This window comes from Amblyomma americanum, chromosome 10 (assembly GCF_052857255.1).
Source record: "Amblyomma americanum isolate KBUSLIRL-KWMA chromosome 10, ASM5285725v1, whole genome shotgun sequence".
In the NCBI taxonomy this organism is placed as follows: domain Eukaryota; kingdom Metazoa; phylum Arthropoda; class Arachnida; order Ixodida; family Ixodidae; genus Amblyomma; species Amblyomma americanum.
Genome location: NC_135506.1, coordinates 117,380,391 through 117,398,123, shown reverse-complemented (window position 1 = coordinate 117,398,123; position 17,733 = coordinate 117,380,391). Strand labels below are relative to the sequence as shown.

Here is a 17,733-nt window from a genome sequence, read left to right as displayed (position 1 = left end):
GCCCCTCTTAAGCCTAAAAGGGGAAGAATCGTCACCCGAAATAAAAAAAGAAAGCAAATTTATCACTTAAACGTTTTCTTATGGGCGAGATGAGACAAAGCGAAAGACCGCTGGCTCTTTTATGACCAGTGAACGCGCTCAAAAAGACAGTGACAGCGATAAGTTCAGTCCGAAGCGAGGCGTCCTGCATCGAAGGGCGCCGCCATGTTTGTCGCCGTAGGAATCCATCTTCGTACTCGCCTTCCTAATGGCTGACGAGATGCGGCGGATTTTTTTTCCGGTGGCAGACTTCGGTCCTGGACCGATTCCGCTGGGTATTTCGGCGGAATCTCTGCCGCGGCAGCGGATTCCCCTCGCTCTCGTCGCCGAATGTTCACGTCGTTCGCCTCCGAATGAACGCGCCTTCAAGGCTGATTCCACGGATAGAATCTAATACCCCTGTCACACGGGCACTTTCGATCCTCATTGAGTCAATGCTCATCGAACTCAGTGCAGATCGACGGTTGTCACACGGCCACATTCAAGCGCAATCGAGCTCGATCCTGCTTGACTCGATGCCGATTCCTCAAGAGTGCTTGAGGTTCCAAGCACAATCGAGAACTCTCGCTCTCATGAAGCTATAAAAATAAACACAAGTTAACAAAACCAAACCACAATTGTTGTTATTGTGATTGATTAAAATGTAATACAGAACATTTTTCAGGTACTATGCCTGCTTATATGCAAACATTTGAAAATAATCTCTACACCACGCTACAAGCTTCGCCGTCAGTGTAGACAAAGATGGCGTCCTCCTGCTCGTCGGCGCGGAAACTGTGGAGCGAGCGCGAGACAGCCGCTCTCATCGACTGCTGGCAGGACCGCCTAAATGATTTGCGGCGCCAGAAGAGAAACGCCGCAGTCTATGCAGAAATCGCGGAGGCGTTGCGGGCCCTTGGGTTGCATCGCACAGCAGCAGAGGTGCGCCTCAAAAACCAAAACCTGGCGCAGATACGCAATGTAACGATTTGGCTACGGATTTGGCTGCCGCTGCCCCCGACTGCACAGTGTTGCCGGACATCGCCTTGTTATGGCTGTCGGCGGAACATTTGGCGCCACCTAACACACATGAGGGAAACTTCTCAATGAGCATTGAAAATGCCCGTGTAGCACCGGAAGTTTCGAGCGTGCTCGAAAATCTCGATGCAGATCGAGCTCAATGAGGATCGAAAGTGCCCGTGTGACAGGGGTATAAGGTGGCGGCCTCCAAGTGCTTGCCATGGTGACCGAGGTGCTTTCATATTTGAGTTAAATAATTACAGGCGGCAGCGTGAACTCCGAGCATCACAGCTCTAAACTACGTCGATCCGGTATACATATATCCGCGTCTGGCAGGTGTCAAAGTCGGGCCACTTTGTACCGACATTCGTATAAAATTTGTGGGCGAAACGTTTTTCGCAAAATGTTGCGGATGGTGCGATACAATTCAATGTTTCATGCAGCATAAACGTACTAGTTAAGTTAGAGCCTATTTTTCGGCAGGAATTCGAATTGGCGACTCATGCACCCCCAATTACACCTATTTACGAATCTTCATACCCGCCGCTGTGGCTCAGAGGTTAAGGCGCTCGTCTACAGAGCCGAAGTATCCGGGTTCGAACCCAACCACGGCGGTCGCGTTTCGATGGAGGCGAAGCGCAAATGGCGCCGGTGTGCTGTGCGATGTCAGGGCACGTTAAAAATTCCGAGGTGGTCGAAATTATTCCGGAGACCTCCGCTACGGCGCCTCTTTCTTGCTTTCTTCTTTCACTCAAATTGTCCCTCCTTTATCAACGTTCCCTTACGGCGCGGTTCAGGTGTCCGCAGAGATGTGAGACAGTTCCTGTGCCATTTTCTTTCCCCAGCAACGAATTTTCAATTTTAATTTTTTTCGAACCTGCGGTGGTGGCTCAGGGGTTAGGGCGCTCGGCTACTGGTCCGGAGTACCTGGGTGCAACCCGACTGCGGCGGCCGCGTTTCGATGGAGGTGAAACGCTAAGGGCCCGTTCACACTTGTCCAAAAATCCGGCGAGCGAAGCGGATTCGGCCGCTTTTGACGCCGAGCAAGGCGGAAAGCGGCGCGGCGAGAGCGATCGGGCTGGACCCAAATTTTCCGCGTTCGCCGCCGCGGCGAAAAACATGGCGGCGCCCTTCGACGCAGGGCCCCTCGCCTCGGAATGAATTAATCGTTGTTGCGGCCTTGTTCAGCGCGTTCACTGGCCATAAATCGGACACCGGTACATCGCTTCGCCTCACCTCTCCTATAAGCAAAAGTATAAGTGATAAATTTGCTTTATTTTTATTTTGAGTGACGATTCTGCCGCTACTAGGCCTACGAGGAGCGCCGGTTTTGTTGACAGTACTAGTTCCCGTCCTGACAAGCAGATGGCGCCACTAGGCTGGGCCTTTCGTTGCGAGTATGCTTGCATACGCTGAACTAAAAATGGGAATGTGCTTGCGTTCACGTACGCAAGCGTGCATACGGTTATGGTGCACAGACAGCATCAATTTATGCTCTTTTCTAACCATATCTGTGTACTCCGCGAGCGGTGACGTGGTGGCCGGGAAGTTTGTGGAAAAGCGAGAAACAGCAGCGGCGCGGCTGTTCCGCCTTGCCCGGGCGTCAACAGATGAGAACAGGTCCTAGTTTTCCCGGCGAGCGAAGCGGATTCGCTCGCCGGATTTTTGGACAAGTGTTAATGCGCCCCAAGGCGTCCGTGTGCTCTGCGATGTCAGTGCACGCTGAAGATCCCAAGATGGTCGAAATTATTCCAGAGATAAAGAACGCGATGACTAGCAACCTCAGTGATGAGTTGGTAGTCGAACTTACTACATCAACCACTGGGCGGCGGAGACAGTACCCGAGGAGTGGAAGCGTTCGGAGGTAGTGATGATTCCAAAACTGGGCAAGAAACTGCAAGTAGAAAATCTTAGTCCCATCTCCCTCACGTCATGCTTAGGCAAGCTATACGAGCGGGTAGTTACTATGAGGCTGCAAAATTATATGGAGGACAACGAGCTGTACCACCACAGCATGTTTGGACTCCGCGCTAAAACTAACGATGTAAGACGTGCTCTTCCACCTTAGGAGGAGGCGCTCAGCAACGTCCCGCGGAACGGCGAACACGTCATCACGGCACTGGACATTAAAGGAGCCTTCGACAATGTCAGCCACGAAGCCATCCTCACAGGAATAGATAGCCGGAACTGTGGGAGAAAGATTCATGGCTTTGTCAAGGCCTTCCTCTCTGACCGGACAGCAACAATCGGCCTGGGAGAAGTCAGATCCGAGGTGTTTCGCACCACAAACAAGAGAACTCCTCAAGGGTCGGTCATCTCCCCCATCCTCTTCAACATCGCAATGATCGGGCTATCAAGACAACTCGAACAAATTGAAGGAACACGGCACACCATGTAAGCTGACGACATGATGGTATCGGTGAACCGGCGATCGCTCAGCGAAAAAGAAGAATGACTGCAAAAAGCGGCCACCTGCGTAGAAACCTGCGTTAGGGCCAGGAGCCTCGCCTGCTCGACGGAGAAGTCCGAGCTCCTAAGGGTGTGCGGAGGAAAACAAAATCGAACGGTCCCTACAAGCGATGAGCTCAGACTCAATGTATACCTCGAGGGGCAGCCCATTCCGGAGACCACCATTCGGATCCTGGGGATGTGGCTTCAGTCCAATAAGCGGTGCAATCATATGCTGACTCTGCTCAAGACCGCCACTATGCAGGTGACCCGTATGATCCGCAGATTATCCAGCAAGAGACACGGTATGAAGGAGAGCGACCCTCAAGCTAGCCAGGAGCCTTGTGGTTAGCAGAGTGGTGTATAGCCTTCCCTAGCACGATTGCATCAAGCAAGAAGAAGAACAAGCGGACGTCATACTGCGAAAGGCGTACAAGACAGCGCTTCACCTGCCGCGGTGCACATCGACCGAGAAACTGCTAGCCCTGGGACTGCACAATACCATCAGTGAACTGAGAGATGCACTACTATGCTCTTAGGCACGTAGGTCGATGCAGACCCCCACGAGAAGGGTGCTCCTGCGAAGATACGGAGGCGGCAACATGATTCAAGAGATCGAAAGTAGCGAAGACATTCCGGACAAGTATCGCAGTACACTGCCAGTCGCACCGATACCCACGAATATGGACCGGAACAGCACAAGGCGTGTAGGGAAGCAAGAGCGCAGTACATGCAGGGAACCCTGGCAAACAAGGACAACACAAGGTATACGGACTCGGCAATGTTTGTCAAGCACGGAAGACAAAGCAGCAGAGCAGTGGCGTCGGTGGTTAATTCGGACCTCAAGGAGATCACCAGCGCATCACTACAGACTGCACGACAGTCGAGGCCGAAGACGCAGCGGTAGCTCTGGCAGCACTGGAGGGCTACCGATCTGGCAGGTTTCTAACAATAATAACAGACTCTCAAGCAGCATGACGTAATTATAAAAACGACAGAATTGGGCGCAGAGCACGCCACATACTCTGCTGAAGCGATCCGGGAAACAAGGTGCAGCATACCATAATCTGAGTACCAGTGCACACTGGCATAGCAGGGAACCAAGAGGCGGATATGATAGCTCGAGGGCATACCAATCGGGCGTCCGACACATCCAGCCTCGAGGAACCTGAGTCAGTACCCATGGGCTACTCAGATATCCTAAATTATTATAAAGGAGTCAGACTGAAGTGTCTACTCCCACATAAGGATCTAAGCAGAGAGGATGCTGTTGCATGTCGACAGCTGCAGACGGGTACTTTCCCGAATCTAAACCTCCTTAGTAAAATGTTCCTACGCAGTGTGAGGCTAGGTGCCCATGGTGTGGAGAGAAACCAGATTTATTCCACATATCATGTGCCTGTCAAAAGATTGAGCCTCCAACTATCTATAGAATGAAAAGGCCGATTGTGGAACAGTGGGAGAGTATGCTTTCCAGCGTAAGCTTGAAAGACCAAAGGGGCCTAGTAGAGCTCGCTCGCGAGATGGCCATACTCAGTGGAGCCTTGGACTAGGGCACCAACCCTGTGAATGAAGGCGAAAGACGCCATCGGAAGATGGAAGACGCCGTCTGAAGCCGCAAAGATCTCTATTCTAGATTTCAATAAATGTTTTTGCGATCTGATCCGGAGCCCTCAACTACGGCACCTCTCTGTCCCTTTCACACCCTCCTCCCCCGTATAACCCCCCCCCCCCCTCCCCGTAGGCTCCCGTATGGCCCTAGCGGAAGCCGACAGTTAAGCAAAGCTTCTGACCTCCAGCTCAATCATTACCAATTCTACCATCGATGCGGAAGAGGCAGCCATAGCGCTTGCTCTCAGTTCTACATCTGCCACAAAACTTACCTGATTCTAAATCTGCCATTCTCTACTAATTCAATGGCTACATATCCCGCACTGATGCTCGTTTACTACACTTCTGGCAGCCCCGGCGCCCTATAACCCTCATCTGGACGCCAACACATGCCGTCCTCCCTGGCAACGAGGAGGTTCATTACTTAGCCCGAGGGCTAACATTCCGGGCGGGAGTCGAGCCTCTTCCACGGGCCGTGGAGCGCTTGCTCTCCCTCCGTGATATTATCTCGTACTAACGGAACAACGAAGGGGGTACGCATCCCCAACCCCATCCCTCACCATAGCGCAGGCCGCACACTGGCGACGACTAAAAAGTCGGACTGCTCCATACCCCGTACTACTACATGCTCAACACCCAGACCAATTTTCCTCCTCATGCAAACTGCGGAAACCTGGAGACTTTCTGCACACCCTGCTCATATGCCCCACGTTCCCTCATCCTCCGTTACCGACCGTGGCGGAGTCCTACTGCGAGACTCTTCTGACCGAAACTTTTCAAGACCACCGCCGGCTCATCTCCAGCGCTCTGAGAAAGATCGCTGTCCAAGGGCTATCCTTCGCTTTGGAGGGGTGCTTCCTCACAGTGAAGGAGCATTCAAGTGCCATTTAGGGGGCTTCTCCTTCACCATTTACATCGTTGGCAATAAAAGTTGGCACCACCACCACCACCAGCCTTTCTTCTCTATACCCCTTCCCTTACAGCGCGGTTCAGGTGTCCGCCGATATGTGAGACATATCCCCAAAAACCAATTTTCCATTTTTTTTCGAATCTTCATATAGACATTGGGGCTCAATTGTTTGACGCAGAGTGTTCGGAGTGGTGGGATACGATTTCGCGGTTCGTGCAGCATAACCTTACTAGATAAGTTAGAGTCTAGCTCGCGGCAAGGATTTGAACCGACGACCTATGCTATCGCTGCCTCAGCGTAGGTTCATTAATTTTTAAATGCGTTAGCCTTACTGGCCACGTTGAGCGATTTCAGCAAGCAGTGTGTGATGTACACACACTGTGTGTTATGTGCGTCACACAAACAGAAAAATTTCCAGAAAAAAAGTTGCGGGGCGGAAGGCATTCTGCAGTTCGTTGAGAATGCCCCTCGTCTCAGTCCATCCGCTCAGCCAGTCTCTAAGCACACGAGCCCACAGGTGGTATACTACACTTGTCACCGTGATAGGGCCATAATCACTGATGTTGCTTGGGTCCCCTATCTGCTTCGGGACGAGCGTACCCTAGACATGTTTCCATTCATCAGGGATCGATGCTTTCTCTTGGATGATATCCGTCAGGATGTCAGCCAACTGTTCCTTATCTTTTTCCTCTAGGCATTTGACCAGACGAGCTGGCAGGCACTCTGGGCCGCTTGCCGTTGCAGCGCTGATGTGTTTTAGGGCGCGCTCCACTGTCTGCTTTAAGACTGCCCATCTTGTAGCGGTTTGGCTCGGGGCAATTTGAGTCCTTGGTCAGGTGGCGATGCTCAGTGTTCCTGTCGGGCGAGAATCGTCACACTCCGTAGACCCAAATACTCCGGTAAAGTGGCTAGTGAGAAACCCCCAAGTTTAGCGACTGTCTGGCCAGTTGCTGGATCTGTTAGCGGGGGGGGGGGGGAGTAGGTGGAAGAGGCCCGTCCAGGGACCTCACGTAACGCCAAAACTTCTCTGATGCACTCTTCTTATCTGATGACAGTGAGTGTATCATTCGTAGGTTATGGTCCGCCAGCTTCGCCTGCACGAGTGTCTGCACCTTGTGCTTCAGACATAGATATCGGTCCCAGGCAGCGGCGCATTCCTCACTTTCGACATTTCTTAGCGCCCTTCGTGTCCCCGGTTAACTCGCCGGCGCTCTTCCTATGCGACCTTCACTTCAGCATCCCACCAGGGGTTCTTCGCGATGCGTGCACCTGGCCTCGTGGGCATCATGTACCCGTCCATGATCAAGTATAGCGTGTTCATTAAGTCCGCATGCGGCTTGGCTTGTTGCCTAAGAGAGCACAACTCGAACTTTTCCATCCCGGTAATGATCTCTCGGCTCGGAAGACGAAGGCCGGCCTTGTCTCGTCAGTCGTAGCAAGCGCCCCACCAACCAAAACGGCTAAATTCCAGTAGCAGGTGATTGTGGTCACTGCCCATACTGGTAACTCCTTCCTTGTCAATGGTGAACTTGCGCAGTAAGGCGTACAAGCCAGCGGACACGAAGGCATAGTCGATGGTGGTGGCACTGCCGTCCGCGCAACATTTGAATTGTCCTTCACGTTGAGGATGTAAATTAGCAAGCTCAAGTTGGAGGTTCTCGGCCAGCTGCAGCAGAAGCATGCCATACCTGTCAGTATCTCCATCTAATACCTGTGCTTCAAGGGCGTTTCGAACGCCTTCCAAACGAGTGTCATTCGACTCGACTGCCAAACCTGCGCTGCTACACGACGTTTTTGAACGGCATTCGGTTCACATGACATTCGAGTCGACGGAGCTCCGCGGAGACATTCGAGATTTTGGAATGCCTTCGAGGCGCAAGCCCGACTACTCTCTACCGCAGCGTCTTCGCGCCATAGGTGGCAGCATAAGTTTTGAAAAGCAAGTACGTTCGTTAAACGATGAAATTCTAAATACTATTTATATACACTACACGGATCTTTCCCAGAAGTTTTGTTAGCAAGCAAATATTTACCGCATACTCTGGAACCCATCGTAGGAAAGAAAGGCAGCCATTTTGGCCCGGTGCCAGTTATTTCACTTTGTGCTGTTGCTTTTGCTGTGTTTTGTCTTTTTATTTTGTGTGCGTGTGCGTCTGTGTGTACATTTTAAGTAAGCTTTTTTATTCAGTGAAGTTTATTGCACTTTTTCGTTTTTTTGCGACACACGCAGGAGATAGAGCCCAGTGTAGCCAACAGACCACACAAAAAATGGCAGGGCTATGGGCTTGGACCTATGTTAGAACAGAAGCATTTAGTAATGAATAAATAGTAAAATTGATTAGAAATGACATATTACTTTTAAAAGTACCAATTTTATATCGGACTGTAACTATAAAAATTCATTGTTGCTGCTATATTTTGTTTAAAACAAAACTTGACGGCAGCAGCGCCTTTGTACGAATGCTTTTGGAATTGTCGTGTAGCACCGTGCGGGTCCGTCCAGTCCGAATGCCATTCGAAGTTTCGAATGCCGTTCGCCTCGAATGTCATTTCAACGTACCAGTGTAGCACAGGTATAACTCACTGAGGTGTCTATTGAAGTCACTAATTATTATCATCTGCTTTCCATGTGCACAGGTGCTGGAATCTTGACGGATGCACTCAATTTGCACGTTCGCTGCAAAGTTGTTAGAACTAACTGAGACGTAGACCACACAGCCCGCAGTAGGCCTTTCCAACACCTCGCCTGTTACCGACATATGATAGTTGCAGGCGCTGTGGCCCCCTGCTTGCCAGTTCAAACTGTGTTTCCACAAGAGGCCAACTCTGCCACCTTTGCGCATGTTCACCGACCTGTTTTTGCCTGCCAAACCCAGATGTCTTTTACTGGTGCCTCTTCCAGGTCACGTAAGTGGGTTTCCACAAAAGCAAACATATCCAGGTCGCCTGACAGAAGCGCCTCATACACCTCCGCCCATCTGTGCGAGCTGCGAGCTCGACTAAGATTTATTAATCCCATCCTGAAGTGGGGTTGCTTCTTTCGCCTGCGACATCTCTGTTTTCGACTTGTTCTACCCACCCCTGTGCTGGCAGCTGTGGCTCCGCCCCGAGGTGCTGTCTGGATCAGCTCTTGTCCGGCAGAGTAAAACTTTGGGGGTCGAAGGGTTGACCTGTCCTGACTGCCGCCCTTGGATGGATCAATGGATAAGGCTGAATCCTTGAAATCGGGCGGTGGTTCAAGCCACCTAGCCCAGCCATGACTTGTGAAATTTTAGTCTTGTCTTGATTTTAGCCACCAATCACATAACCTTCGCTTGGTTGCTTCTACGCGCTTAAAATCTATTTTTCCTTCACTGTCAAACTCCAATGGTTTGAATAAATCACGCCCGCGGCTTTTGCACTCTACGGTGAAGCCCTTTACAGAAAAGTTTCAAGTGCTCAGGCGTTTCCTCCTTCTCTCCGCACGCAATACACAACGTGTCTAACTCGTGGTACCTGACTCTATATGTCTTAGTCCGTAGAACTCCCGTCCTGGCCTCAAACAACAAGGAGCTTCCTCTACAATTATCATAGAAATTTTCTTTGGCAATTTTCTGCTTAAAGATCCTGTATGCTCCCAGTGCCGATTTCGGCAGCCGTAAGGGCCGTTGGAAAGTCCTCGGAATGCACCGTTTGGGGGCGGAAAGGTCGTCGGTGCGAATCCCACACATACTATGGGCTTCATCACAATTAGTAACTTTATCCTCAAGAACATGCCAAGCCATTTGACACCACTTCGAAGATTCTGAATTAGACGGGTGGCCCCCAAATTTTATGCAGATGCTGGTTCCGAGGGGTCCCACTTCGATAGCCGCTTCACTGGCGCAATAAATAACGGATGGAAATAATCTATGAGGGCTCCTACGTCTGCTTACATGCCCGATGCTTACATGCCCGAATGAGAAAGGGAACTTTCTAGAACGCGGGTTTTTTTTTTTTTGCACGGCGCCAGTTTTTTTATTTTTGAAGCGAAAAGCTTCGCTACGTTAGTCAACACCGCGCTTCGCGCGAGCCGGCGTATGTCGGAGCACGAGAGACGTCACGCACGGCGAAGGTGGCCGCCGCCGACTCCGTCGCCTGACCTTTAGCCACTGCCGCGCGTGACGCCACGCGCGGCGCAGGTGGCCACTGCCGCTCGCTATGCGTCATCTTTCTCTCTCTCTCTCTCTCTCGCTCCCTTGTCACTACTGCGCATGCGCCACTAGTAGCACCGAGCCATCTTTATACGGCGTTCGAACCCGACAGCGGCGGCTGCGTTTTAATGAAGGCAAAACGCTAAGGCGCCCGTGTACTGTGCGATGTCAGTGCTCGTTAAAGATCCCCAGGTGGTCGAAATTATTCCGGAGCCCTCCACTACGGCACATCTTTCTTCCTTTCTTCTTTCACTCCCTCCTTTATCCCTTCCCTTACGGAGCGGTTCAGGTGTCCAACGATATATAAGACAGATACTGCGACATTTCCTTTACCCAAAGAGCCAATTATTATTATTATTATTATCATTATTATCTTTTTAAGTGCACTCACATCGCACAGCACTCGGGCGCCTTTGCGTTTAGCCTCCATCGTAGCAGGGCCGCCGCGGTTGGTTTCGAACCCGGGAACACCGGATCAGGTGCCCCGCCGCGGTGGCTCAGTGGTTAGGGCGCTCGACTACTGATCCGGAGTTCCCGGGTTCGAACCCGACCGCGGCGGCTGTGTTTTTATGGAGGAAAAACGCTAAGGCGCCCGTGTACTGTGCGATGTCAGTGCACGTTAAAGATCCCCAGGTGGTCGAAATTATTCCGGAGCCCTCCACTACGGCACCTCATTCTTCCTTTCTTCTTTCACTCCCTCCTTATCCCTTCCCTTACGGCGCGGTTCAGGTGTCCAACGATATATGAGACAGATACTGCGCCATTTCCTTTCCCCAAAAAAACCAATTAAATAAATAAAAAAAGCCGACCGCCATAACCACTGATCCACCACGGCGGGTCTTCTATTTTATGTATTTTAGTTTTGATGACGTCATTTGATTGACAAGTGAGGCGGAAAGTTCCTGCGAACGGACACTTCCGGCGTACTCATGAGGCAAGTCAGACCTTGAACTAGGCTTAAAACTAGCTGTCAGTTGATACGCTACGCGCCCACTGTTGCTATGAGGCATAGTGTGGTCACGTGGTTATTGTTTTTCTCAATGTGACCTCCATTGCACAAAGACGCGTCCTTAACAAATGTTTGTAGTAAGAGCTCACGCTGTTAAAAGCGCGGAGTACTGCAGCGTCCTGCAATACAGATGTCTTTTTAGCGGGGCATTGTAACGCCTGACACACGGCTCATTTGCGTGTGTGCGCTCCCCTGCTAACCTACACAGCACCTCTCGCTAAGGCTCGTATATCTATCGGCAAGCACACGCTGTCGGATGCACCAGAAGGCGCTCCACATCTGCTCGGCATTGTGTTATCGCTCATGGCTGTACTACATTTGAAGTCCGATATGAAACGCTGCAATGGACCTTCCTTCCGCTGCTCGACGGGAAGCCGTCTGTTCTAAAATACTCGCTGATTCTCTTATTCGGCGGCAAAAAACAGATATGTATGCTACGAGAAACACTATTAGAGAAGATATTTGTTTTAGGCACTAGGCACTTAGAAGCTTCAAACACAGGCGCTTTTGCTTTCTTTGGTCTGCATATATAGTAACGTGGCCATTGTTGGACTATGATTTGACCCCGCGAATTTATCCGAACTGAAATAAAATAATTCTCAGTGCTACGACTTCGAGAACGTGTAATATTTTGACACCGTGGGCTGAGTACTGTGCGATGTCAGTGCACGTTAAAGAACGCCAAGTGGCCGATATTTCCGGAGTCCTTCACTACGGCGTCTATCATAGTCGCTTTGGGATTTTAAACTCCTTTAAACCATAAACCGTAAAAAAAGGACATTAAAAATCTTAAGGTAACGCAAAGATTACGGAGCGTGTAAGCAACCGTTTTCATTTGACTAGTAAAACACCGGGGCTACTCAGCGACAGCATCACTGTTCAAAAAGCTGTGTGGGCGAACCCGCCTTCTCTTGTTTCCTTTCTGTGTTCACTGCACCAATTTCTTCGTGTTATAGCGATTTCAGCGCATTTGCTGGCTGCTTCTGTGTTTTTGCAACAGAAGACTTGCGCACAGTGAGCAATTTGTCTCTTGAGCTGCTGAGAGAACAGTTCCACGCCAAGGCCGGGCCCGGGCTGAATAGAATGATCATGTAACGGTCCCGGGCGATGCCCGGGCTTGAAGCTGCGGGTCTGGTTAGGACTCGTGCTTTGAGTTTCGCGCTCGGGCCCAGCTCGGGCCTTTGGATAAGTCCCGTGCAGTGCTTTCGGAGTTGCGAAAAAGTTAAGCTATATATAACTCGCGAGTGCTACATACAGTTACCTTGAAACTATCAAGCTATAAGCTTTCGCCGCGACATATTTCGCAGCAGCCAATCCAGCGCAGGGATTACCAGCATCGAATGACCATACTTTGGATGATATATGCGCTCACCAGAAGCTGACTGCCTGCGCGTTACCTCCCTTGCGGCACCTGATAACACAGCGTGACAGCCATTGCGCACTTAGCAACTGGATGTCGTTTTCCTATGTCATTGCACTTCGAAAACAATCAGCACAGTGATTGAAGCAGCGATTTCCTGCCCGTTTGCGCACCTCCCTTATTACGACAGCCTGTGCTAATAAACACAGCTATAACGGACACCCGTGTATCAGCTCTATTGAGAGCACGGCGTTGAATCACCGTATACTTCTCACCGTGCTCCTGTCCCCTGTTTGCGCGTTGATTTTGTTCTCTGTTCTGTGTTATTTTCCAAGGTTATTTTGCCGCATCTACGCAGACACACGCACGCACACGGCGATACATGCACACGCGCACACACACGCAAAGAGACCAGTGCTTTTTCGCAGAATGAGCGCTACACTGGTAACGCAGTAAAGCGAATGCAGGTCCGATTCAGTCGCCCCGCGCCGTTCCAGTGAATCGCCGGAGAAGACGACGTTGAGCCGTCTTACCGAAGATGGCCATCACGCAGACGACCAGTGATGCCACGACGATGAAGCCCGCAGCCCAGACTGCTACTCGGTCCAGGTGGAACAGCCCTCTGCCATTCAGGTGCAAGGCAGAGATGCGTCATTATCATTAGCAAAGCAACATGTTCTTTAGCAAATAACTGCTATGGGACTTTTACGAGCTGTCGAAAATGCGCGAATGTACTACCACACGTGCGACTTATCTATAGCTACAATGCTATTCTAGCAACGAAATATTAACACCATCGCCTTTCCAAGTAGTTCTAACAAGAAGCTTAACGTAATAATGGTCTCATTCGAGAAATGCTGAACTATAAAGTAATGCTGCATCTTGTAAGGAGCGTCATTCTGGGCCATGGAACGGAAAATGAGAATGTCTGCAAATGGTGCAAAACTAATTACCAGTCAGCTTTAAAACATCACGCTAAATTGACTAGGTGAGCTTTTTAAAATGTAGTACTTATTATCTTTATCGATTGTTGTAATTGTAAGATGTGCTTGCGTCACTTTCAGATGTGAAATCTACTTCTTCACTGAATCCAACCTTGTTTTTTTGCCATGCAGTGTGCCTGGTATTATATATGCATCTGCTCAACTTCTGTTTTTTTTTCTGTTTCTATAGGTGGTGGTAGTGGTTTTTTTTTATTAAAATATTTTTAGTAAAAATGAATTAAAAGATTTTTGCTAGCCCCGGCATCTGCCATCGATACTGAAGCACCTGAGCTGGGGCAGCGGAAATAAAGGATAGCAGGCAGCATGGAGAAATGAAAGAGGTGAAGGGACAGGGAGAGAGGCTAGGGGGAGAAGTAATATATACAAACTATTTACACAAGAAGAAATGTGTCCAGGTTGTGCGCGTGATTAGTTCATTTTAGAGGAATTAAGTCACACACGCGCACAGCACTGCGTTGGTTACAACTGGAGGGGGGCGTCCAGTTATTAATCGTTCAAGGTAGAACTCGCAGAGCGTTCGGTCAATGCGTGTAACTACCTGGCGGAGAACAGACGGGACGTCAAGCCCGTGTGTTCGAGGAATGCACAGAGGCTCACCAAGGTTCGCTCACGAGTGCGCGCACTGCCCTGCGGCCACAATAGCGTCTTGAGGGAGTCTGGTAGTATGCACAGCGCCCTATAGGCCGCAGCATATCGCGACAAGATTGAAAATTGAAAATTAGTTTTGAGGAAAGGAAAAGGTGCAGTAACGGTCTCACTTTTTTGGTGGTCACGCCAACCGCGCCGTAAGGAAAGAATAAGGGATTGAGTGAAAGAAGGGAAGAAAGTGGTGCCGTAGTGTAGGTCTTCGGAATAATTTCGACCGCCTGTGGTTCCTTAACGTGCAATGATATCGCACAGCACATGCTCTCTTTTTTTTTGCATTTCGCCTCCATGGAACGCGGCCGCAGTGGTCGGATTCGAAACTGGTTACTCCGAATCAGTAGCCGAGCGCCCTAACTACTGAGCCACCTCGGCGGGTGGCTTAGTGATTAGCGCGGTCGAGGAAAATGTAAATTTTCAATGTACAACACTGAAGGCACAGAATATAAACTGGCAGATGTGTTGTACTCCTTCTGGAGAGACGTTTTCAGTTACATGCTGATTTTAAGTCCTTTTTTTTAAAGCTTGCTATCTCCAGCTTGTCCTGACGAGATAGTAAGTTTGAAATGTAAGTACCAACGATGGGTCAGAGCACATGCGTGAACTGGCCGGACGACTTCCTGCCATAGTTTTATGTAGCGCTACCCACACAGCAATGCCTTCCTTCAAGGCTTCTGTGCTTTTAACGTAGTTGCCGTGCCGACGAATGAATGCTTTCGCAATAAACACAGAGAGGTCTGACCTAACACAGCAGCTGAAGTGTTCCACAACGGTAGGGTGAAGTACACGGCAAAATAATCGTCATGAATGCAAATAAAGCGAAAAAACGCCTTAGCAATAGTTTTTCAGTGCAATCTGCCGCTTGTGGATTTTTATAAAGGTTGACAAAAACAGGGTATGGTATAAATGAACGAGTGATAATAATGGAATATATTTGCTGGGAAAAAGCATATTACCACAAAAATTACGATTTTTCTTTAACGCCGTTGTTTCTACTCGTAACTTAATTGTTTTTAATTAGCCCGCCTTCTTCTTTTCCTTCATTGCAAAAAAAAAGAAGAACCCATATACTAGGAGTCCCAGGTATAGTCAACCGCCGCGCGGCTCGTAAGGCGCGCGCAGATTTATGACGACTGTGACACACATAGCTTTTGCAGGTCAGAATAAGGGCACTGAGAAATACCGGAGGAATTTCAATGAGCGAAATCATGCGACAATCAATTGATCAACTTACCGCGTTTTCTCCTGGTATGCTGAAACTGAAAATGTAATGCACCCAGTCAGTTCTCATATGAACACTTATTTGGGATTAAATAGTAATATACGACGATCACTGAGTTAAAAGCGAACAGTAATGACAGCATTTCTTTGATGCATAGGTAACTGACGACTCCTCATACAAGCGACAATGAAAGAAATCAGCGAGTTGTTTGATAGTTCGTGTATGAGCATCATTAAAACTCAACACAAGCATGAGCAGAGTCCCAGGAAAGGCCACCATAGCGACGGCGCATTGCGCATATATACCAGTCGAACGGAAAAACAAGGACCGGCAGTGCATGGAGCAAGGACGCACAGTACTCCCGAACTCGCAGGCTGCGTGCAGAGCGTACCCGGAAACGAAATGTGCAAACAAGCGGCTAGGAAACTACAATAGCTAAAACCCGAAAAGGTGCCAGGGACCGAGGATAAAGATAGCCCTGGAATAAGGGCACCAATTGGGGTTATTATGCGAACGTATGCGCTAAGAGCGACACAAGAAGACAATACACCCACGACACAAGCGCTTGTGTCGTGTGTGTATTGTCTTCTTGTGTCGCTCTTAGCGCATACGTTCGTATAATGATCAACCAACCGGCCCCGGTATTAGCTTTGCTGGCCCCTAATGGGGGTTGGGAAAGGTAGGGTAGCAAAAAATTCTAGGGAGTTCTCCTCAGTGCCTCTTTAAGGTCATCGACGTACTTAATGCGCCTTTCTACCAGGCGCACATTAACGCTTTTTTTTTTCGATGAAAAAATACGCTGTCGCAAGCTTTGTTGTCCGGAGAAACCAAGAAAAACGGGTGCCCGCAACGAAAAGAGAGAGATGGCATAGCTTGATCCGCGAACCGAATGAAGCATTCTATACTAGACGATTGCCGGATTGGTTTGAAAGAATAGGTGCAAGAAAATGGCACTGGTAAAACAAAATAAATAATATTGAAAGTATTTGTAGACGGGCTTACATTTTCAGAATATACATAAATTTTCCAAACCATTGAATTTGGTCCTTCGTTAATGTTTATTATGGTATTAGAGGCGCCAATCTTTAATAGTGTCATACCTAAAACACCGCAAACAATTTGTTGTTCACAACAGTGCTGTTTTTAGATATCAAAGAAATTAATTCCGGTGTCCCGCAGGGCAGTATTCTAGGTCCTTTTCTATCCCTACCCATTACAAACGATATATTTCCAGTACCCCTTTCAGTGCGTTTTATTGTATTTGCTGATGATGTAACATGCGTGCCACAGGCGGATCTATAGATAAGTTAGTGATATATGGTAATAAATTTCTATTGGGGCTTACTAAAAAGATGTAAAAAAATATATGGAACTGAGGAACTTATACTGGGTTGAGACAAAAATTGAAGACGTGTCAACTGTCATGTGCGTGTACGTTATAGTTACAAACACTCTAAACTGGGACGTGCAGGCAGGTAGGTTGCGAAATAAAATGACTGAAGTAAATGGCTTCTTATGTTCCAATAGACTGTCTCTACCTGCTAAAATTAAAGTGTTCATATGTAATGCTTTTTTTTGTTATCATCCCTCACATATTGTTTCGTTTTTTGGGGAACTACCACAAAAAGAACACAAACAAATTAATGCAAGTGCAAAGCGCGCAATCAGACATATAGCAAACCTACCATGGTATTCACATCCCGATATGTACTTCACTTATTTTAGCGTTATGAAGCAAAAGTGTTGTATTTGACTTGTCTGGGTGAGTAAAACAGCTGCATCATGTAATAAAAGTGTAAATATCAAAATGCTTCGCATGATTTCTTACATTCCTTCTTTTAAAATACGCCAGCATCATTTATGGTCTTGGACATTGTTTCATGTAACTTTTATACGAAAATGTTGCTGAATGCCCTTGGGTATAAATGTCGTGCTTGAAAATTTCAAAGAATCTCATTTCATTGCTTCATATTTTGTTCACTCAAATCAACACAAACATCTAAACTGCACAGATTGTTTCGGAGTTCGTTTACGTTCTCTGTCAGCCAAATCAACTGCAGCATATTAATTACGTGTACTATTTGCGGGTTTCTTCCCGTACATGAAATATTGTTTTCCCCTTACTCATGAGTTCTCGCGCTGAACGGGCTGTTGGTAAACTTGGGTGCAATAGATAGATATATAGATAAAGAGGAGGAGGGAAAGGCAGGGATGTTAACCAGAAAAGGGTTCCGGTTGGCTACCCTGCACTGGGGAAGAGGGATTAGGGGACTAAAAGGAGGAAGAGAGAAGGGAAAAAGGCATAACACACACGCAC

General features: G+C 48.7%; 1 protein-coding gene across 2 annotated transcripts in view; it reads right to left on the bottom strand.

The window, feature by feature from the left end:
• The window catches only part of LOC144107017 (uncharacterized), a 70,066-nt gene that overhangs the window by 16,763 nt on the left and 35,570 nt on the right, over nt 1-17,733 (bottom strand). For both annotated transcript variants that reach the window (XM_077640000.1, XM_077640001.1), the window contains 2 exons: nt 15,429-15,453; nt 13,082-13,170 (listed from right to left, as the gene is read on the bottom strand). In XM_077640000.1, coding sequence (XP_077496126.1) covers nt 13,082-13,170; nt 15,429-15,453 — 114 coding nt within the window. The remainder of the gene's footprint in view (nt 1-13,081; nt 13,171-15,428; nt 15,454-17,733) is intronic.